This window comes from Oncorhynchus mykiss, chromosome 7 (assembly GCF_057628025.1).
Source record: "Oncorhynchus mykiss isolate SJ-2025 chromosome 7, ASM5762802v1, whole genome shotgun sequence".
Lineage (NCBI taxonomy): Eukaryota > Metazoa > Chordata > Actinopteri > Salmoniformes > Salmonidae > Oncorhynchus > Oncorhynchus mykiss.
In genome coordinates, this window is record NC_143028.1 from 17,353,561 (window position 1) to 17,380,593 (window position 27,033).

At 42.6% G+C, this 27,033-nt stretch overlaps 1 protein-coding gene and 1 pseudogene across 5 annotated transcripts in view; both read left to right on the forward strand.

Moving 5' to 3' along the window:
• LOC118936317 (polyprenol dehydrogenase) overlaps positions 1-26,698 on the forward strand; it is a 33,101-nt gene extending 6,403 nt beyond the window's left edge. The window contains exons 1-8 of one of the 5 annotated variants that reach the window (XM_090240462.1): positions 479-692; positions 5,186-5,293; positions 5,757-5,825; positions 16,317-16,370; positions 18,032-18,133; positions 19,530-19,737; positions 21,248-21,455; positions 24,099-26,698. In XM_090240462.1, coding sequence (XP_090096588.1) covers positions 19,538-19,737; positions 21,248-21,455; positions 24,099-24,281 — 591 coding nt within the window. In that variant the 5' untranslated portion in view covers positions 479-692; positions 5,186-5,293; positions 5,757-5,825; ... (1 more) ...; positions 18,032-18,133; positions 19,530-19,537 and the 3' untranslated portion in view covers positions 24,282-26,698. Of the gene's footprint in view, positions 1-354; positions 693-5,185; positions 5,294-5,756; positions 5,826-16,316; positions 16,371-18,031; positions 18,134-19,529; positions 20,830-21,247; positions 21,456-24,098 lie in introns of those variants that run through there. The other 4 variants (XM_090240463.1, XM_021608840.3, XR_016497134.1 and 1 more) reach the window with 4 other exon arrangements.
• Positions 2,091-4,224, forward strand: LOC149982335 (E3 SUMO-protein ligase ZBED1-like; annotated as a pseudogene).
• Positions 26,699-27,033: the final 335 nt, after the last annotated feature.

Genomic DNA, 27,033 nt, shown 5'->3' on the forward strand with positions numbered 1-27,033 from the left:
TTGACTTAGAGAAAATATTTTGAGGTTTCTTGAGGTTTCTTCCTTCGCAAACTCTATGAAATGATGACCTCTTCCTTAATATTTGGTCAAATTATAAACGTTGTGTATGGTTTCCTAGAAACAAGTGGCTCAACTTACCCCTTTTGGCTCAATTTATCCCACCCTCCCCTATAACAGAAGTGAACCTCAACTATTTTCGACTAGTCAAAGCCTTACAATCAAAGCCAATGCTTAATTTGAAATTATATATAAAAATGTATCTGGCTAAAATGTTATAACTGGATTTGTGAATTAAGAAGTCTAAAAAAAACAACGGATAATATTATATTTGACGCACTGTACAGACAGTGAGATGAGATGAGATTCATGAGGATAAGATTAGGCCTTTTTTTTCTTCTCTCCCCTCACATCTCCACGCCTCCTGCCAGTTGCGTGCCCTACTCGTGATGCAGATTTGAGGCGCCAAAACTAATGTCAAGGGGCGGAGCGCGCTTCGGCGTACTCACAGGGCAGGAGGAATTTAGCGAGGCACAAGTGTGCAGAGTAGCACGGAATCCAAGGACTGAAACACACGGAGAGACCTGGCACAGATATGTGGCTACTGTCTTTCATTTTACCAATTTTGAGGTTGTATTTAGTGGGAGTTAAAGTTCTTCTGTATCAACTGTTCAACAAGTCTTTTACGTTACCAGGTTAGACTTCTGTTCATCCCCGTATTCATTACAGATATTGAATGCAGCAGGAGTGGTGATCACTTCTCCTAGCCTGTAACGTTAGCTGCTGGCTAGAGCTGCCTGTTAACGGTAACTACATAGCTAGCTAATGAAGGCTTTCAACAACAATAGCCAAATTGACTGAGAAATTGACTAGCTAACGAATTAATGTTAAATGCAACCACTGTTAAACAAATTGTCGAGGAATTAATATAACGATCTGTCTTAAATCATGCTGCAAGTGTTATGTGGTAGTCCACCACTACTGTACCTATAGCCTTTGTTGTTAGGACATATGATCTAATTTCCATATCCAGTATTTTCAAGCACAACATATGAATTAATATCAACATTCTATTTTCACAAATGCACACAACCCCATACACAGACCTAGGGTACTTTAACCCTAAATTTGAGTATAGTGTTTGTATGCTCACTGATTCTACAAAAAGAGCTGTAATGGGAATGTTTAAAAAATATATATTCCTATGCACATTTTCAGAATTCATAGTATGCCATAATACCATTCCTTGTAAGGTGAATCACATGTCATGATAATCTCACTACATATCTTCATTGCCTTGTGTGAACTATAGTGCATTTGGGTGGATAGGGGTAATCAATGACCTTTATCCCATATTTCCCCTTATTCACCTCATGGCTGAATGTTGAAATGCAAATGTGAACCTGTAGTCTAGCCTATGCACTGACACAATAGCAATGTTGTATTCTGTCTCGTTATAGAAAATACCAATTAGCCTTGACCCCCCCATCATACCAAAGCATGCTAAGAATTCAGTGATGTCATTTAGAGCCTAAGCTGTACTGAAGTTAGTTTTAGCCTTGGCAAAAGATGCTTGTGTAATTGGGCCCTATGCTTTATGGTGAGAGACAGAGTCAGGCAATTTTTTGTATCCCAATCAAGATAAGACCGGCTAGTAATTAGAGAGATGATTGGATAAACAAAATTGTCAATACTCAAAGCAGATTGCATTGTGTCCCCTAGATTTATACACAATGTCCTCCACAGCATGGGAGAGGCAAGCTCAATTCTGTACTGGCTCTTAGAATAATTTATTCAGAGAATAGGTTGAATTACAAATAAGAACATTTTTAGTTATAGCCTATTAATTACTGCGTTAAAATCCCTGTCTGACGTTTTCTTTTGTTATCTCACGCTACCTTTATCTCACTGCCTTTGTTAGGTACTCAGTAATTAGTGAAGGCACCTAAAAGGATATTTGTCAAAGGAACAAAATGGAGGCCAAAGGTGTTTCCTCACTTTGTCGCACATCCAAAGGCAAAAAGTAAAGTATGGAGTTATTTCGGCTTTTACACCGGGTGTATACTACACTGGAGGAGGATCTTCTGTCGCATATGTGTGACTCAAAAGAGCATATTCCGGGCCTCCCGGGTGGCGCAGTGGTTAAGGGCGCTGTACTAAAATGTAAAAAAATAGCATATTCAAGCAACACCTCCAATCTCTCGTACCACCTGGAGAAGAACCACCCATTTGAGTTCTGTGAATTTGTGAGGAGCAACACAGAGCAGATGCGTGAGGCAGTCGCAACAGCCTACTCCAAGATAAAGACTGAACCTATGCAGCAGGGAGCCATCCTGAAGCAGAGCCCAGCATTTGAAAATATCAACCGACGGCATAATGATCTGACATCTGCGATCTTCAGCTTTGTCTGTGAAGGGATGTACCCTGTGTCTGTGGTGGAATAATCCAGTTTCAGGCCCTTTTAAGGACTGCAGATCCAAGGTACTTGCCCCCTAGCAGAATCGACGTGGCAATGAGAAGGCCCTACCACAGAGGTACAATCAGATCCGAGGTGCAGTGCTGGGTGAAGTGAACTGCGATGTCTCAACTGACCTTTGGCAAAGCCAAACCCAGAACAGGACCCAAAGCCAAACCCAGAACAGGACCTACATCTCCCTGTCCATGCACTCTCTGAACCAAAACGGACTAGGTTCCGGTTTCTCCATGAGTTCCAGGTGCCTGAAAACTTTTGAAGTTCCAGAGGACAATACAGCTGAGAATATTACCGGAGCATTGTACGAAGCCTTTGTTGAATGGGGGATAACTCACAAAGTCAACGGTGCCACCATTAACGGTTCATTGGACATTGTGAAAGCTTGCTCTCTTCTGGATCTATCCGTGCAGATGCCTTGCCTTTGCCACACTATAAATTGAGGGATGGACGAGGCCTTTCAGCTGTTAACAGACTTCTGGGACGTTGCCGCAAACGTTTTGATTATTTCCAGCAGTCCATGATGGCTATGTATCTGCTGTGAGAGAAGCAGAGGCAGCAAGGCCTAGCCCAGTGTGTCCTCATCAGAGACAGGGTCTGATCCTGGGTGTCCACGCTGACTATGCTCCAGCGCCTGAAAGAGCTGCAGGCCATTATCAGTGTGGTACTCATGGAGGACAGTGACAACCATCAGCTGAGTTTCAAGGACAGTGAATGGAACATGGTTGAGGGATTGATTGGAGTTCTGCAACCTGTCAAACTGGTAGCTGACATGATAACAGACTGTAGATATCCTACCATTTAGTATGGTGAGGACAGTTCTTCACATGTTGCTGAACACAACCCTCAAGGCCAAAGAAGGGGACACAAAAGAGGTTGGCATGGCCAAATAGGTAATCTCCAAGGTTTTGTCCAGCACCTACCCGCAGACGTCTGAGATTGCAACATTTCTCAACGTCGGCACTTTCCTGGATCCCCGTCACAAGAGTCTTCCTTTCCTGTCCCCCCATGACCGCTCCCAAGTGGAGAGTAAAGTCATTGAGGAGGCCAAAGCCATTCTTGAGAAACAGAGGAATGAGAATGTGGTCACAGATGAATTGGCTCTTCTTTCTGATGAGCCACCCAACAAAAAACAGACTCTTGACAAACCGTTTCCTTCATGTAGCAATGCAGGCAACCCTTTGGCTGTGATATTTTGCCAGTCAGGCAATGACGAGAACCAAGAGGAGCTACACGCTCAGGTCGTGGAAGAGCTTAGCAACTTCAATCCCAGAAGCTCCTGGGTCTCAACGAAGACCCTCTCCATTGGTGGTCGGACCGTATGGGCTTATTCCCTACTCTCCCCAAGGTGCTCCAGAAGTACTGGTGTGTCCCCGCCACTAGTGTCCCCTCCCACAGACTATTCAGCTCCTCAGGGACTTTCTTCTGTGGTAAGAGGAATTACCTCACCCGGGCACATGTAGACCAACAGGTGTTTCTCTATGAAAACTCACGGCGCTGCCATGAATCTGAACCTATTGAGGATGACTCAGGGGAATGGGGCTTGGGACTGGAGCAGGACTCTGGGTCAGACCATGGAATAACTGGGCAGGCCGCTGCCCACTACCAAACAATTACAATACCCTAATCCTAAAGGAAATACTTAACTAAATGTCCTCAGCATATATTCTTATGTTGTCTACTAGCAAAAAGGATTTATGTGAGTGTAACATCTGGTGAATTTTCAATTTCTGATCATGCTGCAATTTTTTTTGATGTAGGGCTAAATGTCTTTTAATGTCCCAAATGTTCAAGTCATTTCTGAGTCCTTGTTTGCTTTGCTCTTTGAAGTCCTTAGACTGTTTAAGATGTCTTTACAGTACGTTTGAGATAAGCTTTTGACGTGCCAAGCTTTGTTATCTGTACTGAACTCTCAGAAAAACATAAAGTATAACCTATGTCATTTGAATCTCCGCTTGCTCGTGTTCATTTTGTGTTCAATGTGTCCAATACAATTTCCTCAGATGAGTCCCGATGGGACTACTAAGGTATCAAATTGCATTGATAGGCTTCTCCTCTGTGTTACAGTTGTTTCGGGAAAGGAAATCAGCAACGAACTGCCCATTTAACCACCCACCAGCCGCCACTCGAAAATGTGATGCAAATCTGATGGGGAGAAATGTAATAGAGTTGAAATCTCAACCATCCTGATTACCCTCAGTGCATAGATACGCACTGCGGCTCTAATTTTAGTCATGCTAAACTGTCTGGCCGCTGCAGGCTGTGCTTTGTGTGCTTGTTGCGCAAGGTCGTTTTATCTTCAGGGGCAGGAACTGTTGTCAAGCCGAATGGATCTATTTGGCATCGATATTGAAGGGTTCTACCTCCCTGCGTGTTTCAGGACTAGAGGTCGTTACGGACATATTTACCTGTGACTCACTCAACTTCAGTCCGACCCCACACTGTACACTTCAATAACTGCAGATTATAATCCAATGTAATCTCTGTTCCAACACAAATTGCCCCAAAATGGAAGTACTGTGTGTTTTATAATGGGCGAAACAAAATGAACTCAGTTAGCGGAATTATGCTTTGATTGCTCGTAATTGAGTTGTTCTCAGTGATATGTTGGACTGGATGGAATAAATACGCCTGTTTGTATCAACCCATAGATGTTCCATTGTATTGCAAGGCAATGGCAACGTATGGACCTTAGTTTTCTTTCTCTTCCTCACACAGTTTTGCCCACACAAAATGGAAGGGTTGCCATAGTGACGGGGGGTGCCCGAGGAATGGGTTATGAGACTGCAAGACACCTGGCCAGGCTTGGCATGCATGTGGTTATAGGTATTGTACACACACCCTTTGGTCATGACTCAGTAATCTCCCAAATCATTCTAAAATGCTCAATCCAACATAGTTGAAGCCTGTGTGCTTAACATCCTTAGGTTCATGTTTTGTTCAATTGTAGCTTGAGTAATGCTGTTGCACTGATTTTCACTACAGTCCATAAGGGAATCTTCGAAACATTGCTAACACATCCCTGCCTAAGGCAGTTATTTCCTAACCTAATCAAATCTGACTCTTCAATCAAATGTAATAGGGTATTGCAAGGAAATCATTATTAATGTAAGTGTCACTGCTTCAATTAATCAATGAAACCCAAATCAGAAGTGTAGGTTTAGTCTTTCACTTGGCTCTCCCTGGTCCCTATGATGAGGGGAGGATACCTGCTGCTCCAGAGTACCCCCATTCATTCATCCCTCCCTCCATCCTCTTTTTCCCCCCTCATCATTCCTCTCTCCTCCAGCTGGGAACTCTGAAGAGGAAGGCCTGCAAGCTGTGAAGAAGATCCACGAAGAGGGCAGCGAGGGGAAAGGTAATTTCCTCATAACAATTTCCCTTATAGCCTCTCTCTCCCGCTCTGTCTCTCTCCCTCTGTCTCTATCGTTTCCACACAGCCATTACAGAATAAATAGGCTACCTCTCAAATAGGTCCGCTCCTATACACAGGCAGTAAAGCTATTCAGACATAGGCCTATGTACATGAGTGCCCTGGCTTTTAGCTGTGTTTCCCGGGTAAAAATGTGGGTGCACATTGGTAAGAGTAAACTACTTCTCCTGCTTTGTAACCGAGGGAGGATGTCTGTCCACCTGCCCCTTGTCAGAGGAGGTTTGGACGCCAGAGTCCATTCCAAAGGCAATTACCTAAAGGCTGCAGGTTTTCTCTAAATATTCCCTTAAATGTACCTTTTCCATTTATTTTGATAAAAGCAAAGCCGTGTCACACGAATGGGAGCAGGGGAAAGGCGAGGGAGATGTTTGTTTGTCTGTGCTTGTGTTTGATGAGTACGAGGAGGAAAGCGAACTGCTGCCAACCAGTCTCAGATTCATTGTCATGCAGATGTGATTTAAAAAGAGGCTGTTTGGAAAGGAGCAGGGAAGACAGCATCTTTTGATCCCAAGCAGGCAGCTTCTCTCTTCCCTTCCTTGCTGGTGCTAAGATGACAATGATCGTAGCACAGCTCCAGTCAGCCAGGGTAACACAATTGTCATGTACGCCCTGCGCCACAGAATAATGATGACAGACGTGGAAATGAGAAATGGGCTTGTTTGTATTAAAAACAAGAAATGTCCCCCTGGTATCTGGAATCCCCCTCTTCTCCCCCTCTCCGCCCAGCCCTGGCATGTACTGTCAGGCAAGCAGTGTTTAGCAAACCTCTTAACAAGTTATGTGGGAGGCAAAACGGTAAGAGTTCCTACATGAACAGGGATATCTGGTTGTCTTATATAGTGTGTTCTAGTCGGCCTGAGAGCCAATAACAATGTCTGCCATATAGATGCATTTCTTAGCTCATTTTTGTATGTGTATTTCATGCCCTCTCCTATATCTGAGCACGTTTGGTATTAGCTCTATATGTCGGAGTTTGTCCTCGTCACCCAACACATAATCACTCCATACCACTGTGTTTGTTTGCTGTCTAAGATTGGATGGTTGAGGAAATGTTGGTGTGGCATGTCACCAGGAATTCTCCTCTGACCTTTGTAGGGCCAGAATGTCTAACCTTGCTTCATCAGCAGCATACGGAGACAATAGAACAGATTTGTGTGTTGTCAGAATGTGTTTGCTAAATCACCAGCCAGGCAAGACAATGTTTAGAGACAGTAGCTTCAGGTCCTATTAAGCCTCATTTATTCAGCCCCCTCCACAGTTTAACCTTGTTCCCTATTCAAGACTGACCGCTTCAGAGACGTCTACATAAGAGGGGAAACCAACCAGGGCCCGGTTTCCCATAGAGATGGAATGTATCAGCTCCAGGGGATTTTAATTAAGAAAATCTGTTCCCAAGTATTCCCACTCATAATAGAGAGACACATGATGGTATACAAATGTAAGCACGGTTTGAAATGATTATGTTTAGTCAAATATATCTGTTTGGGCTTCTTGCGGTCAATTTGTAGCCTTCAAATGATTTGTAATTATGTTCTGGCCTACGGCCATCCACTCAAGGAAAAATCTAGTTGAACCCTGACCTATAGCAACAAATAATTAGCCGGCTTATTCTAATGCTTACCCTATATAATCTATGCAGAGTTACTCAACCTCAAGAATTGCATTTGGCGAAAGGCTTGGCACACGCATACTCAGGCTGACTGACTCTTGTTCAAGGCAAATGAGAAATAAGTGCACTCAGGCTATCCGGAAGGCCAAAGTTAGTTACTTTAAAAAGCAGTTCTCTCTCTGTGGGTCTAACCCCAAGAAGTTCTGGAAAACGGTTCTGGAAAAGACCTGGAGAATAAACACTCCTCACAGCTGCCCGTGTCCCTTAAAGTTGATGATGTGGTTTCTGACAAGAAGCACATAGCCGAGCTCTTTAAATCACCACTTCATTAAGTCAGGATTTATTTTTGACTCAACCATGCATCCTTGACTGTCCAACATTTCCTCAACTTCCACCCCTTCTAATGCGACTAGCCCTGATGCTCCTCCCTCTTTTTCCCCTGCCCCGCTACAAAGTTTTCCCCTGCAGACAGTCACTGAGTCTGAGGTGCTAAAAGAGCTCCTTAAACTTAAACAAAAAAAAACATCTGGGTCAGATGGTTTAGACCACATATGTCAGAGTCAAGGCCCGCGGGCCACATCCGGCCCGCAAGAAGGTTTTTTACGGCCCCTGGGATGATCTTGATTTATTATTAGAACCGGCCCGCAGCAAGCCGGCAGCCCGCAGATCTTTTACACGCACCAATACTACATTTCCCACAATGCAAAGGTGACGCACCGAGCAGTAGGCTGCTTCATTTCAATATTTATTGGCACAGCAGTCGTCAGCATCACAGTAAAATTAACTTTCAGATACCCATCAAAAATGGCAAAACGGAAGGTGGATACTGAGAACCGGGGGTTTCAAACAAGGTGGGAGTCGGAGTATATGTTCACGAAGGTAGCTGGAAAACCTGTGTGTCTTCTGTGTGGAGAAAGTGTGGCGGTACTGAAAGAGTATAATCTGAGACGACATTATGAAACGAAACACGCGGACAAAAACAAGAATATGGACATGGAACAAAGGCTACAAAAGGCAGAGGAATTAAAACGAGGCCTCAAATCTCGACAGGCTCTGTTCAAAAAAGCCAAATCACAAGGCCAGGCTGCTGTCAAGGCCAGTTTTATTTTGGCAGAAGAGATCGCTAAATCAGCCCGGCCATTTACGGAGGGGGATTTCATCAAAAACTGCATGATTAAAGTTTGTGACGAAGTTTGCCCAGAAAAAAGGCAACTCTTTTTAAATGTGAGTCTGAGCAGAAACACCATTGCCGAGAGAGTAGACCAGTTGTCCATCAATCTAAAAGAGCAGCTTGTGAAAAAGGGAAAAGATTTTATTGCATATTCCTTGGCTGTGGATGAGAGCACCGACATTTCTGACATTGCCCAGTTGTCAATTTTCATCCGCGGAGTGGACTCCAGCCTAAGCGTGACAGAGGAGTTTTTGGCTTTACGTCCTATGCATGGCACAACTACGGGGCATGATTTGTATGAAGAGGTGTCAAGATGTGTAAATGAGATGGAGCTGCCTTGGGAAAAACTCGTGGGTTTGACAACCGACGGAGCACCTGCGATGTGTGGACACAGGAGCGGACTGGTGGCGAAGATACGGGAAAAGATGCAAGAGGAAAACGCGACAGGTGAGCTGACAGCTTATCATTGTATCATACACCAGGAAGCGTTGTGCGGTAAAGCCTTGAAAATGGAGCATGTAATGAGCATCATCACGCGCACAGTTAACTTTATCAGAGCCAAAGGTTTGAATCACCGCCAGTTCAAGGCATTTCTGACGGAGTTAGAAACGGAGCATGGTGATTTGCCTTATCACACAGAGGTGCGATGGCTAAGCCAGGGAAAGGTGCTTCAAAGATGTTTCGAGCTTCGTGAGGAGATTTGTCTATTCTTGGACAGCAAAGGGAAAGACACAACACAACTCCGAGACGAAATGTTTCTGTGTGAAATGGCTTTTCTGTGTGACATTACGAGTCATCTGAATGCAATAAACTTGCAGCTGCAGGGTCGGGATCGTGTCATCTCTGATATGTACAGTACAGTGAAGGCATTTAAAACCAAACTGACTCTGTGGGAGACGCAGATGCGGAAAGAAAATTTGAGCCACTTTCCCAGCTGCCAGACCATGAAAGAGAAGCTCTCTACCAGTGCGTTCCCGAGCACACAGTTGGCTGATAAAATAGGTATGCTTACCACTGACTTTCGACGCCGATTTGCTGACTTTGAAGCACAAAAAAGCAGGTTGGAACTGCTCGGTAACCCATTTGCTGTTGACGTGGAAAGCTCACCACCAAACCTCCAAATGGAGTTGATTGACCTCCAATGCAATGATGCACTGAGGGAAAAATATGCGGCAGTGGGTGCTGCGGAGTTTGCCCGTTTCCTCCCCGGCACAATGCCCCAGCTGCGCATCCAGGCTGCTCAAACGTTGTCTATGTTTGGCAGCACATACCTGTGTGAACAACTGTTTTCTTTGATGAACCTGAACAAAACATCACACAGAAGTCGACTTACTGCTGAACACCTCCACTCAATTCTGAGGATTTCTTCAGCTCAGAGCCTTACCCCGAACATTGATGAACTTGTGGAAAAGATGGGACACCACCAAGTATCACCCTCAACCTCAAACAAGTGAACATTACTGTGCAATCACATATTTAGAGTTTTTACTCAGTTCAAGTTTAAAAGTTAAAATGTAATATTTGTTTTCACTGCATGTTACTTCTCCTTAAACAAAGTGTTGTTTTTGATTAATAGATTTTTGCACTTTATTTTTTTGTATTTCAATCCAATTATATTTTAAAAATATTTCAGTTGAGTGGATGATAGAAAATTGCTATTATTGTTTTTTCTTTGAAGTAAATTTAGCCCACTTTTGCTAAAATAGAAAATATAGTCTACTGATGGTGCCTTGAATACCGGTTTCTTTCATTTAATGTTCATGTTATGGGGATATTTATATAAAGGAAATTTGTCTTTTGTGTCTGTTGAAAATTAAAGATTACTGACAGAGCCATAAGAAAATATTGCTTTATTTATCTGATCATATTGTAATATATTTGTTAGGTTTTCAGTAGGTTCAATTAGGTTCACTAGACTATATGCGTCATTTAAAAATTTTTCAATGAACATTCGAACAGTCCGGCCCTCGTCTTGTAGCTGATTTTTTTATTTGGCCCTCCGTCCATTTGACTTTGACACCCCTGGTTTAGACCCTTTCTTCTTTAAGATTGCTGACCCTATCATTGCCAAGCCTATCTGACCTTTTTAACCTGTCTCTCCTCTCTGGGGAGGTTCCCATTGCTTGGAAGGCAGCCACGGTTTGTCCTTTATTTAAAGGGGGAGATCAAGCTGATCCTAACCGTTATAGGGCTGTTTCCATTTTGCCCTGTTTATCAAAAGTGTTGGAAAAACTTAACTTAACTTAATAACTCAATAATCATCTCACTGGCTTTCTTGATGCCTTCGTATTCTCTCTGGTTTGCAATCTGCTTTCACTGCAGCCTTAAAGGTCCTCAATTATGTCACCATTGCCCTTGATTCTAAGCAATGTTGTGCTGCTATTTTCATTGACTTGGCCAAAGCTTTTGATATGGTTGACTATTCCATTATTGTGTGCTAAGGAGTATTTATGTCTCTAAGGGGTCTTTGGCATGGTTTGCTAACTACCTCTCTCAAAGAGTGCAGTGTATAAAGTCAGAACATCTGCTGTCTCAGCCACTGCCTGTCACCAAGGGTGTACCCCAAGGCTCGATCCTAGGCCCCGTGCTCTTCTCAATTTACATCAACAACATAGCTCAGGCAGTAGGAAGCTCTCTCATCCATTTATATGCAGATGATAGTCTTATACTCAGCTGGCCCCTCCCTGGATTTTGTGTTAAATGTTCAACAACAAAGCTTTCTTAGTGTTCAACAAGCTTTCTCTGCCCTTAACCTTGTTCTGAACTCCTCCAAAACAAAGGTCATGTGGTTTGGTAAGAAGAATGCCGCTCTCCCCACAGGTGTGATTACTACCTCTGAGGGTTTAGAGCTTGAGGTAGTCACCTCATACAAGTACTTGGGAGTATGGCTAGACGGTACACTGTCCTTTTTTCAGCTGCAGGCTAAGGTTAAATCTAGACTTGGTTTCCTCTATCGTAATCGCTCCTCTTTCACCCCAGCTGCCAAACCCTGATTCAGATGACCTACCTACCCATGCTAGATTACGGAGACATAATTTATAGATCGGCAGGTAAGGGTGCTCTTGAGCGGTAAGATGTTCTTTACCATTCGGCCATGAGATTTACCACCAATGCTCCTTATAGGACACACCACTGCATTCTATACTCCTCTGTAAACTGGTAATCTCTGTACCCGTCGCAAGACCCACTGGTTGATGCTTATTTATAAAACACTCTTAGGACCCACTCCCCCCTATCTGAGTTATTTACTGCAGCCCTCATCTTCCACATACAACACCCGTTCTGCCAGTCACATTCTGTTAAAGGTCCCCAAAGCACACACATCCCTGGGTCGCTCGTATTTTCAGTTCGCTGCAGCTAGCGACTGGAACGAGTTGCAACAAACACTTCAACTGGACAGTTTTATCTCAATCTTTTCATTCAAAGACTCAATCATGGACACTCTTACTGACAGTTGTGACTGCTTTGTGTGATGTATGGTTGTCTCTACCTTCTTGCCCTCTGTGCTGTTGTCTGTGCCCAATAATGTGTGTACCCTGTTTTGTGTTGCTACCATGTTGTGCTGCTGCTAAGTTGTGTTGCTACCATGTTGTTGTCTTGCTACCATGCTGTGTTGTCATGTGTTGCTGCCATGCTATGTTGTTGTGTTAGGTCTCTCTTTATGTAGTGTTGTGTTGTCTCTCTTGTCGTGATGTGTGTTTTGTTTTTATCAAATGTATTTGTACTTTTAAACCCAGGGCCCCGTCCCCGCAGGAGGCCTTTTGCCTTTTGGTAGGCCGTCATTGTAAATAAGAATTTGTTCTTAACTGACTTGCCTAGTTTAACAAAACACTAAATCAAGATTTGGCACATCATTGCGCACATGTTAGGCTACACATTAGTAAATATATTGAGGCAAACATTACAGACAGTAGCGTAGCCTACAAATAGCTAAATAAAACTAAATTGAATGAACATTAACAATAACCTTAACAATTGCGAAGACATTGGCGACTTTGTATTTGTATTCGTCCTGAAGTTATCTGCGGTCACAGAAAGACAGATAAGCAAGTTGATTTTGTGTTAGCTGAGATCTTCTGTGTATGAAGTGACGCGGACGGTCAAAAAAACAATGACTTCGTCTGTTCTACGAATGGTCTGAGACAGCCATTACATAACACGCGTTTTTCAAGGGCAACTGTAGTGCCGACGGTTTTGTAAAACAGTGCCGAGATTTAAAGGTGATCCGACAAAGTTCTAACGATGAATTCAACCTCAAAATGGTTTTTGGGAAGCCGGGCCCAGAACTATGGACGGCCGTGTGCCATTGACCAGAATATCAACAGTCAATTCCCCCGCTGATTGTACAAACCAGCAAAAACAGCCAGATCTCGTTGAAACCCCAGCAGGTGAATGCTATAACACACCGCGACGTGGCCAAACGATTGTCTGTTTGCCGTCGCCGTGTCTGAGCCTTTGTCCATTCAACACGTTTTGCTGTGATACTGTGGGACCGCAACCGCTGTACTACTGTACAGTCAACCTGTTATTTACGGTCATCTGGAAACGTACAGCATCTGCAGGGTCTCGGCAATGAAAGTTGGTGACATTATTTTTTTTTTTAAGTGTCATAGACAGCCCAGCGTTTTAGTTTGCGACACCAGTGGCTGCATCCATCTCCTTTAACGACTTCCTGACTTCCATACCACCTTTCTGCAACGGAGAGTGAGAGATGAATCTCATGCCAATGGGACATCCTGCGAAATTTGCCATCCAATCTGCCTTCTCCTTTTTCTGAGCAGCATCAATCTATCCTATAAGCTCCTCGAAATTGTGGATGATCAATCTCTTATCCGAGTTGCAGCTGGATGGTCAAACTAGCAGCCAGCCTGTTGCCTTTCCTCTGTCCTGTTATTGGACATCAGCTGGTCAGTTTGTCTACGTACAGCAGCGGTCAGAACTGGTCAGAGAGAGAATGTAATTCAGTATTTCAACACGTCTTTGGATGAGACATCTTTGTTGATTTTCCAGATGGCACGACGCCTTCTAGTCTGTGCCCTCCAGCTGGCTATTTGGCACTGTGACTAGTCTGGAGGATACCCTTCATTCCTTCATGACAGATCTGGCACCATGACAAAGCGCTGGCACTAGAGATGAACTGGAACAATGTTTACTACAGCATGGGTATTTTTTCCAATTAATTATTGTAATCTATGCAAATATTGGTCAATATTGGACTGTGATTTAGAATAGAGATAGCTTATTGGGGATCACACATTCTCAGTGGAGTTATTACATTTTGTATGGCTATGTTCATTTTTTTGGAGGATAAATGCACAGTAAAATCCTAAGAGCTTGATATTTACGAGAGTTTAAGTGTTGGAGTAGAAGAAAGGAAGGAGGAGAAAGGGAATAATTATGCGTTCGTTTTGGATATCTGTACGGTGTTAGATGAGTTCCACTGCAATGATTTCTAAAGCATATAACCACCATATAGTTAGTCATACAAGGGACAATTTCTACTCTTTGTAAATCACGGTCTCTTGGGATGACCTTATACAAGCCATTAGTCGGGCGAATGCTTTGTTATCTCCCACTTAAGATACGACATCGTTAGCTAGCAAGGCCTTTGTTGACTCACTGTGACACACTGATTATTACAGAGAGATGTCCTCTGTCCTTTCCTCTCTACAGCTACATGGCTGTCAATTGACCTCTTTGACCCCTCGCTTTGCACAAATTTGTTCAGTACAGTTATGGGTCGTTAGTATACACACACACACACACACACACACACACACACACACACACACATCTCCTATGGGTCTCTCCTAGTACCCTTATGAAGCCATTTACAGAAAGACTTTAACAATAAAAGGTTGATTTTGGAAGCAAACTTCAATTTTCCTACCAAGAGTTGCTGAATATCTTTTAATCTGTAGTACTCATTCCCAACAGAACATCTACTTTTATCGTGGATTTCTCTAGCTTTCTCTACTCTTATTTTATGGAGCCATTTATACGTCAGCTCAACAATGCTTGAAACACTGTTCACTCTTTACACTCAGTGGGGAAGAGTCCCGTGATTAGTGTAATGCAGAGTAATTATTGGACAGTAATTTGTTTAATTATGTGCTTGAGCACTTGGTTCGGGGACGCCACAAGCTGTACCAAGTGGTTCAGAGATATGACATTCTGATTCGTGTGCGTGTGCGTGTGTGTGTGTGTGTGTGTGTGGGGCTAATGTCATTACTCAATACTATTGTGTAAAACCCTGAATTTCTAGCCATGGAGCGAGCTTCAGTCATGACATTCTTGTTCCTGTCTCATTATAGCGTTGACTTTTAAAATGCTTTGACTTCATTTAATTAGGATTTAATGTGGCCCTTTTTTCTTCTTCTTTTTTTTTTGAAACGTTGGAGCAGTTATCAAGATACAAACGGTATCTATTTGCCTTGCACTGTTATGCAGATGAGTAAAGTTCAGTGAAGCTCTCTGTCCACTCTGTCTCTTCCTGTGGGTGATGGAAAGAAACGCACTGTCATTTGGCCCATCAGAATGATTCCTGCGTACACAATTAACTCTCCACCTTTTCTTGTAACGTTTCGTCGGTTATAGTTTCCATACCAGGGCATATTGGATATACATCTACATGTGCTTTGTGCTCTTTTATTACACTGCTGATGAGATCATGTTTAAACCATGCCAGGTCACTGAGTGTATTGCCATAATGTAATCTACCTCGTTGTTCAGTTTTAGTCTCACGGTTCATTGTGTACTACTGAATGAGACCATGGCTTATCATACAGCTGTTTATCCTTCAGGGGGAAAGGAAGTATAAGATTAGGATTTGCATAATTAGGATTCCTGAGATGTTACATGCAAGGAGGGTGCTTTATGTGTATGAGGAGAGAGGACTTTATGCATATAACATTTACTTAGAAGTTTCTACTCATTGAAAGCCTTTGCAATAAGCTGTCTTGCCATATATGGACTGGTACGTCAATGGTTGATGTAAAGCTAAATTAAAGGAGGACGTCTTGTCCTGACCTGTGTTAGTACCACTGTAGCTAAGCAGACGTCTATGTTAGGGTTGGGGCGGAAGGTAGCCTATAGTGGTTAGAGCGTTGGACTAGTAACCGAAAGGTTCCAAGATCGAATCCCAGAGCTGACAAGGTAAAAATCTGTCATTCTGCCCCTGAACAAGGCAGTTATTCCACTGTTCCTCGAAAACTTAACCTAGTTAAATAAAGGTTTTTTAAAAAAGGGAGAAAAAGGGTTAGGGTTGTATCTCCCTCACTAACTTTAAGCATCAGCTATCTGAGCAGCTCACCGATCGCTGAAGCTGTACACAGCCCATCTGTAAATAGCCCATCCAACTACCTCATCCCCATATTGTTTTCATTGACTTTTTTTGCTCTTTTGCACACCAGTATTTCTACTTGCACATCATCATCTGCACATCTATCACTCCAGTGTTAATTTGCTAAATTGTAATTACTTCACTACTATGGCCTATTTATTGCCTTACGTCCTTACTCCATTTGCACACACTGTATATAGCTTTTTCTATTGTTATTGACTGTTCTCTTGTTTATTCCATGTGTAACTCTGTGTTGTTGTTTTTTGTCACACTGCTTTGCTTTTTCTTGGCCAGGTCGCAGTTGTAAATGAAAACTTGTTCTCAACAGGCCTACCTGGTTAAATAAAGGTGAAATCAAAAATTAAATAAAAAAATGTATTATAGCATAGGAAAATTGTAATGTTTGTTTGTAATTTGTTGATGCCTGTATACAGTTGAAGTCGGAAGTTTACATACACCTTAGCCAAATACATTTAAACTCAGTTTTTCACAATTCCTGACATTTAATCCTTGTAAAAATTCCTTGTCTTAGGGCAGTTAGGATCACCACTTTATTTAAGAATGTGAAATGTCAGAATAATAGTAGAGAGAATGATTTATTTCAGCTTTTATTTCTTTCATCACATTCCCAGTGGGTCAGAAGTTTACATACACTCAATAGGTATTTGGTAGCATTGCCTTTAAATTGTTTAACTTGGGTCAAATGTTTTGGGTAGCTTTCCACAAGCTTCCCACAATAAATTGGGTGAATTTTTGCCTATTCCTGCTGTCAGAGCTGGTGTAACTGAGTCAGGTTTGTAATCCTCCTTGCTCGCACATGCTTTTTCAGTTATGACCACAAATTTTCTATGGGAATGAGGTCAGGGCTTTGTGATGGCCACTCCAATACCTTGACTTTGTTGTCCTTAAGCCATTTTGCCACAACTCTCAACGTATGCTTGATGTCTTCAGATGTTGCTTCAATATATCCATATACATTTCCTCCTTCATGATGCCATCTATTTTGTGAAGTGCACCAGTCCCTCCTGCAGCAAAGCACCCCCACAACATGATGCTGCCACCCCTGTGCTTCACGGTTGGGATGGTGTTCTTTTGCTTGCAAGATTCCCCCTTTTTCCTCCAAACATAACAATGGTCATTATGGCCAAACAGTCATATTTTTGTTTCATCAGACCAGAGGACATTTATCCAAAAAGTACGATCTTTCTCCCCATGTGCAGTTGAAAACTGTAGTCTGGCTTTTTTATGTCGGTTTTGGAGCAGAGCGGCCTTTTAGGTTATGTCGATATAGGACTTGTTTTACTGTGGATATAGGTACTTTTGTACCTGTTTCCTCCAGCATCTTCACAAGGTCCTTTGCTGTTGTTCTGGGATTGATTTGCACTTTTCACACCAAAGTACGTTCATCTCTAGGAGACAATGCGTCTCCTTCTTGAGCGGTATGACGGCTGCGTGGTCCCATGGTGTTTATACTTGCATATTATTGTTTGTACAGATGAACGTGGTAACTTCAGGCGTTTGGAAATTGCAACAAAAGATGTACCAGACTTGTGGAGATTGGTTGATTTCTTTTGATTTTCTCATGATGTCAAGCAAAGAGGCACTAAGTTTGAAGGTAGGCCTTGAAATACATCCACAAGTACACCTTCAATTGACTCAAATGGTGTCAATTAGCCTTCTAAAGCCATGACATCATTGTCTGGAATTTTCCAAGCTGTTTAAAGGCACAGTCAACTTAGTATGTAGACTTCTGACCCACTGGAATTGTGATTCAATAAGTCAAATAATCTGTCTGTAAACAATTGTTGGAAAAATTACTTGCACAATGTAGATAGATGTCCTAACCGACATGCCAAAACTATAGTTTGTTAACAAGAAATTTGTGGAGTGGTTGAAAAACAAGTTTTAATGACTCCAACCATAAGTGTATGTAAACTTCCGACTTCAACTGTATTTAGGCATAGAAGAGTGTTAATGTTGTTTGTATGTTTTGTGCTCTGTGTACACAGTGGAGTTTCTGTTCCTGCACCTGTGTTCCCTGAAGTCGGTACGGCAGTTTGTCCACAGGTTTAAAGCCAGGGCTCTACCACTTCACGTCCTTGTCAACAATGGTACTTATACACCAAACAACCTCGTTATTCAATATACCACAACATTCACCTTTTAAAGGGAATCACAGCGTAGTTATTTCATCTGAAAAATCTTAGCCTCCTGTCTCCGGGTCCTCGGAGGCCTCTGAAATGGCACCCTATTCCTTTTAGCGCACCACTTTTAACCAGAGCACTATGAGGTAGTGCTCTGCTATAGGAATATGGTGCCATTTCAGGCGAAGCCCTATTGGGTAGTCCTCCGTGGCAGTTTGTTTGAACAAAATAGCTTTTATTGAGAGAAGGTCTTTGGAGACTCCGGTACTGACTGGCTTGGGGGGCTCCATGCTGTGGTAGCAGTCAGCCACTCTCTGCTCACAAACGGGCTGAATTAATAATTCACCAGTCTGCAAGATTCTCTCAGCAGCTAACATCACTTATCACACCCGGCTGATGGATAATGGATGGTAGATGCCGAAGGAAGGACGTAGTGCAGACGTTAGTGCCACCCCATTTAGAGAGTAATGATAGGGAAAGGTCATCGCTACACAGACCCCGGATGTGTCCCAAACAGCACCTTATTCTCTGTATAGTGTGCTACCCGTAGGGCTCTGGTCAAAAGTTCTGCACTAGATACGGAATAGGGTGCCATTTGGCACGTAGGCTCCTATAGCATTCTGATTTCCCTGAATTCCCCCCGTCAGTAGAGTTGTCGTCACGCCGTGAGTTCTCTCTGTCTATGCCCTATGCTTTAGTAAGCAAAGCAAGGCCTAATGCCACCTTGTGTCTCTTTCACTTTCGACGTCTAATTGCGTGTCGAATAGTGTTATTGACAAACGAATCGTGTGAATCTCCATTACCATGTAGTCAATGGTGTTTAAGTTCGAGTAATGAGCCGTTTCAGTCTGCATTAGGGGAAGGTGTCTGCTTGAGAGACCATAGACTGATAGACTGATCTGCAGACAGGTCTTGTTGACCATCGTCTGCAAGTGTTATAGCACACAAAGAGGTGTGGCGTCTATAGTGTTTTTAATAATAACTTATTAAGAATATATGCCACGTATCCAGAGGAATTTAGGCCTACACAAATAAAAAATGTATGCCCTCACTGTACTGTATGTCTTACAGTGAGTACACACTTTTTTAAGCATGTGTACCATGTGTGATCTCTTCAAGAATCAAACCCACGGCCTTAGCAGTACCATGTATTTCTCCTTTCACAATCACTCAACAGAAGTGTCAGTTACAGTATATCAGCATAGACGGCTGTTATATCTTGTCGCCATATCGATTTAATATTTCTAGGGTGTTTTTTCTAGCCGCTATGCTTCTGCCTCTGCATTGCATTGCTCTTTGGGGTTTTAGCCTGGGTATCTGTAAAGCACTTTGATTGAAATGTCATATTGCTTGTCCTTCGTAGCCGGTGTCATGCTGGTTCCCGAAGGAACGGCCGAGGAGGGTTTCGAGCTGCACTTTGGTCTGAACTATCTAGGACACTTCCTGTTGACAAACCTCCTCCTGGACAAACTGAAGAGGTCTGGGAGACACGACGCCTGCTCCCGCGTCGTCACCATGTCCTCCGCCACACACTACGTTGGAAGACTCGATATGGAAGACCTACAGGGCAGGTAGGGGACCAGGACCTGCGTCTGTATTCATGATCCCAGCACTCCTACCCTGAGACGCTTCATGAAAACAGACCCAGATTATTTGGTATATGGCTTCCGACATTGTTCTCAGGTGTCAATTGATTGCTGAAATTGAATCAATCTGTTAAGGTTTTCTTGAGGTGAAGGAGAGTCGGACCAAAATGCAGCGTGGTATTCTTGATACATGTTTAATGACAACGAAAAAACTAACAATACAAAAACATAACATGAAAACCTAAACTGCCTATCTGGTGCAAACTAACACAGAGACAGGAACAATCACCCACGAAACACTCAAAGAATATGGCTGCCTAAATATGGTTCCCAATCAGAGACAACGATAAACACCTGCCTCTGATTGAGAACCACTCCAGACAGCCATAGACTAAGCTAGAAAACCCCACTAAGCCACAATCCCAATACCTACGAAAAACCCCAAGACAAAACACACCACATACAAAACCCATGTCACACCCTGGCCTAACCAAAATAATAAAGAAAACACAGAATACTAAGACCAGGGCGTGACACAATCTCTCGAAATCAAAATCCCGACGTGGTATTGTCATCTCTTTGGTATTAGTCTTGTTTGATGGACAATCAAGTAGCACATTTAAAATCATTACCACTGTGGTAGTAGTGTTTATCTGGTGGCTACGGGTGAATGTCATTCTCAATTCAAGATACAAGCTATATCCAATGAATCTCATTGGCCGACAAAGCCTCTTGATTCCCCTGACCTTTTTTTCCCATAACCTTTTTTTCCCATAACCTTTTTTGATACTCGTAAAATATTTTACCTCAATAAAAACGCTAACATTTCCTAAAATGTTCTTACCAGGACAACATTATTAGTTTTGATGACAGATAGTGTTGTGTGATAAACCATTATTATACAGTCTGTTTTGAGAGGCTCCTTGCCTCAAGGGCAGAACAGCGGTGTCTCTCTCTTTCTCGCCTGCGAATTTAGATGTGACAGATGGCTTCGTCACATCTGGGAGAAATGAGTGGATGATGCTGCTGGCTACAAGGGCTAGCTGCAACGGTGCCACCTAGAAACAATCTCACACTGTAAGAAAAAGAAACGGGGACACACACACACACACACGTTATAGATTGGGTATTTCACAGTCCGATGCTCTTATGACCTTCACAGTGCGTTTGTACAGAGAGGTTGCTTTGCTTTTGAACAGTGTTTAAGGTGTTAACAATAAGTCCATCTATTCAGTACAGTACAGACACTGTATAATAGACATTGGGTTTAGTCATGCAGATAGCTTAGTAGGGGGCATTGGATTGAGAACAACAAGGCTGTAGACAACATGCTGAATAAGTACGTTATGTATGTTAATTCGCTTAGGTTTTTTTGGACAAACTAAACTGCCAAATTATCGTATTATAAAGCATGGCTTAACCCGAGATAAAGGGTCTCTCGTCCTCTCCCTCTTTCTCCATTTCTCTCCCCATCCCTCTCTCTCCCTCCCTCCAGGTCCTGCTACAGTGCGCATGGTGCCTACTCTCAGAGTAAACTGGCTCTGGTTCTCTTCACGTACCATCTGCAGGAGAAGATAACAGCAGGCGGGTTCCCAGTAACATCCAACGCAGTAGACCCAGGCATGGTGGACACTGACCTGTACAACAACCTCTGCATTCCAGTCCAGGCAGCCAAGAAACCTGTTGCCAAAATGCTGTTTAGGGTAAAGTAGAATCTTAATCTAGATGACCATTTGAATATTTAAAGGCCACCCAAGGGTTAGGAACCCGAGGGGGAAAAATGCATCAAATACACTGTAGATATGGGCCACATTCCATCTCAAAACTAACAACAGTGTCATAGTGTTTCACCTAACTGTCTTATACTTCCCTATAGGTTGACAGTTCTGTAAGACTGTTAAGGGTACGGTAAACGACCTTTACAATTACTTTGGAATTTGGCATACTTGAGGAGAAAATGCACCGAAGATAGATATGGTAATTAGGTGAAGCTTCTACGCTTGACCAATGCTTAACAGCGGTGATTGATGTGAATACTAATAAGGTGCAACACATGTGGAATGGTCCAGGCTTTTACTGCTCAGGCTTCATAATGACTTTTTCTGTTGATCATATTGCCGTGGAATCCCTGTGTTTTAAAAAGGATTATAATTGCATTCTTGGGGTTCTGAGATAGTAAAAGCATGTGAATTATAGTCGCATCAAAGGGTGTGTTAAATGGGGTGGTCAATTTATTCCGAACCACAGGTGAGTGAGAGGCACAGGAGGTTGGTGGCACCGTAATTGCGGAGGACGGGCTCGTGGTAATGACTGTAGCGTAATAGGTGGAATGGGATCAAATGCATCAAACATGGTTTACAGGTGCTTTTAATGCCATGTGTTTGATGCCATTCCATTCCAGCAGCCTCCACTGGTGAGAGGGTATGTGTATTCATGAAAACTACATCGCAATTTGTGAGAAACGTGCAAATAATCCCCATTATAATTAGCAATTTAGGATTTTTCGTCATGAATCTTGTTCTGAAGGCAGCTCTGCAGAGTCGTCACTAGCTGGCACAAAATCATCAAATCATTTAAAACCTAATGCCTAACCCTAACCTTAAATTAAGAACAAAAATGTACTTTTTGTTTTCATGAATTTTTACAATAAATCCAATTTTGGCTTTGCAACTTTGCAAAATCGCTCAGTTCTGCCTTTAAGACAAGACTCGTCCCAATAAACGTCAACCTGCTTATAAAATTTAGCGGCAAACAACAAATTAGCTGCAAGCAAAATGCATGTGGCAGTAATGGTAATTTAGTTTATTTCCTAGTTATTTAAATCACCCTTGAATCTGCTTCTAAAACGTCACATTGCATGTTCACAGATTCATTCTGTATTATGGCATTCTAATAGGGACAATGTAGACAATTTTGCTTTTTTGCCTGAATAGATTTAGATGACTGTCCTTTTTAACACAGAGAAATGTGCTGGGAAATTAAGCTAGTTGGGCTTTAAGAGTTTAAAAAAAATATACAGTATTTCAAGGGTGACAATATAAAGATAGCCTGCAAAACATCTGGATTTCATTTCCTCAATACTCATATTCCACAAAGATAGTGAGTTGATATTGTCAGACATTGATATTTATCTCTGTCATAATTTCCTTTTTGGAGGCTTTTATCTTGGACCTGGGGTCTAGCGCCAAATCGTATTTCATTATCTGTCTGATTGTTCGGGTTTTGTGTGTTTGGAAAGATGTCTCATATCCACTGAGGTTTGGATTGCCAAGTATTGCAGCATTTAGTATTGCAGCACTTGTTTGGCCAACTAACTGCAGTATGGATGGCAGCTATGTGATGCCGACTGGCCACAGATGGTTGCTCAATCCTTTGTCCATATTACAAGTGATGATCACCCTAAGAAATATGGACCTGCATGAAATATTGTTTCGTTCGATGTTCGTCACTTTTCCTTTCTCTACAAGTATTTATTTTATAAGTGAGACGTATGTGTGCTGTCTAAGGCGAATATTCGTTTTATATACACATTTCTGGACTGTTGACGGATTTCATTAGGGGCTATTTCATATCTGCTGTTTGGAAATCAAGCCGGCCTGTCTGCCAGTGTCTTCATTCACATTTTCCATTCAAGGGACATTCCATTCAAGTCCCCATTAGCAAAGACACTCACTCACACTCTATGTGTTGTTGATTGTGTTTGTGTGTTTAAAAAAGGGACGTGAATTCAGATTCCCACGGGCAGCGAGTGTAGTGTTTAAAAGCTCTGTGTTGGCGTTTGTTTCTCCTCCAGTGCAGTGGGCCCATTTAGGAGCCGCCATATGCGCCTTATATAAGCTCCTGGCTTTCCAGAGCAGTAGGCATGGCCTGCAATAGATCAGTCTGGCTCTGCTTCCTCCTCTCTAACCTCCTCCACTTAACCTGCCTGCTGCTGCCCGGCCTGCTGCACATCACTCACCACAGGCTGCTGCTGCCAGACAGACGTGTTAGTTCACCTGAGAGCTCACAGACGCCTTAGATTGCTGTAACAACTGTTTGTCATATATCTAAATAGCCTAATTCTAATCTCGTCCGCCCAGCCGCCTCTCCAGCAATTGGGGACAAGGTGTAACTAACTGAAGCTGCTTAGCAATTCAGCTGTGAAATGTATTTTACATTTTGAAAATGGAACAGGGGACACCATCCTGTTTATGAAAGCGTTGATGTTGCCGGTTCGAATGATTGATAGAACTGGGCTTCAGTTTACAATTTTGAAAATGGAACAGAGGACCACTATGTTTCTGAAGAACAAGCCTGTCCCTGCCTGTCCATTCTTTTTTAAAGTGTTATTTCTGTGTCATCTCCAGACCCCAGCCGAGGGAGCGTCTACATCTATCCTGGCTGCCACTGCGTCGCAGCTGGAGGGGGTCGGAGGCTGCTACTTCTATAACGGGGAGAGAACTGAATCCGCTGACATTACTTACGATCACAACGTGAGGGCTGAGCTGTGGCAACAGAGCTGTGCGCTGGTTGGTCTTCGGGAGTCCTAGAGGAGGAACCAGGAACCATGATCTTAGAAGTATGCCAAGATCAGTGGCATGACACCTCCCTCCAGCGTCAACAACAACCAAGCTGCGTCCCAATTCTCAAGCCTTCCCTTCGGCCCCAAGTGTGCACTTGTTCCCTTCCCTTCATGGATTTAAAAGCACTGGTATAGGAAATATGGTAGCAACTCCTTCTAGCCTAGGCTGACACCAATCCAATGCTTTTAAATTCATGGGGAGGAGAGCACAAGTGCATATTTTAGTAGTGTCGGGATACAGCCCAAGTCAGCCCCAGCCAGCACTACATACAGCGACAGCCTGTGGACTTAGGCTTCCTGATTGCTTAGCAACATCTAGCTACAGCACAAACCTTGGTTGTGTTGCCTCTACAGTAACTGTCCTCTCTTGACCTCTGTCCTCATAGTACTGCGTAACACACCAGCAATGGAATCGACTCTTCAGCATTTCATATCTTCTAACATAGCTCCTCCTCCGCAACAACAGTTCTGAAGACACCCATTCTACCATGCGACAAGCTCTATTAAACACATGCTGAACTGCACATTGAGTGATGGAATTGATGTTTTTTATATTGCAATACAAGTTCTGCTGCCAAATGTATTAAGCTTTGGTCTGTAGCTCCCTCTTCTGGAATCGCAGATAACAAAACATTGAAGAACACAAAGAACAACATCGGAGCTACTAATATCTCTTCGAAACAGACCCATCTTTTTTTCTGTCTAAAATTGGACCCCCTGTCCATTCTTTTTCTCGTACTTGGACTCCCATCAGGGGCGGACTGGCCATCTGGCATTTCGGGTAAATGCCAGATGGGCTGGTCCATTTTTATCCTAGTGGGCCTGTGTAAATCTTTTTTTTTAAACAAAATGCTCATTATCTGGCTAATAATGGGGGCCAAAAGGGAAAAAAATTATGTTGTGTTAGAATAATGCCAGAGGCCATTTCTGGTCCTAGTCCACCCCTGACTCCCATCAAGGACTGGACCAAATATCTGTAGATGTACTGCCTCATAGCTGTGATCAAAAATATCATATCAAATATGCTTTGGTGAAGGGCTAACAATGACCACCATGAGACTCAAACTTGGTTAGCCTTATTCCCGCTTAATTTGCACTTGCCTCATTTAATGCGTGTGTCCAATCCTTGTTGTTGTCGTCATCCAGGAAAAAAACTGACAACGAGCTTCCTCATAGTACAGTAGATGCCTTTGCCTTGTTTGACTTACTGTGCCCAGAGGGGATGTTCTGCCCTGCTATCTCCACTTCACTGTGACTGATGTGAAATGTTGTCGTGATTTTTGATGTCTCTGTGGCATACTGTGATGACAAAATGATGCTTATCTTTAAGTGTTCTGAAACAGTAATAACATGTTAATGGTTGGTGGATCGTATTTTCAGACACGCCATTCTCAGTCTTAGATTCTGAATCTTTAAATTACTGTAAGTGATTCTCATGATAAGAGGTCTCTAGTGTGGAGAGTTCTAACTTGGGCGCTGCCTGTAATTTGTGCTCGTGTTCGATGGCTGCTGGAATCACAAACACTTGCTATGACATCTTTTTTAATTGCGATGGTTAATAGGGACTGCACATCTTCATTTATCTAACTTCTTCTAGGTGTCTACAATCCATTGTAGGTGTGCGTGTCGAAATTCTCATACAGGATATCGTCGACGTTTTGTCTTAGGTGTTTTGTGTTCAAGTACTGTATGTGTGTATGCATGCCTAAGCAGTGTACGGTTCAGTTCTGTACATGCCCCAAGACAACAGTTATTCAATAACAACAGTGCCAATACTTACATGCTCTTTAGAATACTAATGTGGAAGGTTTGAAGAGAAGAGGACTGACTCTCTTCCAAGCTTCCATCTGCTTTTGTTATGATACAACACGTGTTATGAGTCTAATGCTGGATAAAAGGCAGACATAAGAGACACTAAATGAAAATCAAATTGTATTTGTCACATGCGCCGAATACGACAGGACCTTACTGCGAAATGCTTACTTACAAGCCCTTAACCAACCATGCCGTTTTAAGAAAATACCAACAACAACAAAAAAGTAAGAGTAAAAAAAGTAAGAGAAAAGTAACAAAAAAGTAAGAGAAGAATAACAAATAATAAACAGCGTAAACATTAGATATAATACATCCAAGGTGTAAACATTTCAGTAGGACATTTTCATCTGAAGTCATTCGGTTGTCCATTGTATTACCACAATCACTGTGAACGATGCCTTGTTTTCCAAGTTTTCTTTAGTTGTACTGTACTAATTAATTAAGTAGTTATTAATTTGAGTTTCAAGTCATTGAGTGATTCTTAGATGTGACTGTGTTGTCCTCACTCATGTCATAGAGAAGGATGTCCACATTGGACACAAATCTAAATAAAAATCTATTGTAAATTAATTGCTATCCCCGATTTGTTTTTACCTTGTATCTCAAATCTACTATGTGCAGTAATGCATGATGATTGACGAAATTGTATTATCATTTTCAACATATTGACAATAGTGTGTGTGTGGGGGGGGGGGTGTCTTGTTCAAGTCAAACACAGGCACTGTCAGAATGATGGGAGATGATTCATTCAAGGACATTCATTGTGTGTAAAGGTAAGTAAGAAGGATCCAATTACTCTCATAACCACGGGGACTCTCTCTCTCTGTCTCTGTCTCTGTCTCTGTGTGTGTGTGTGTGACAGGCCATGACATTTATTATGTTACTGTGTGGAAGTAATACCCCTA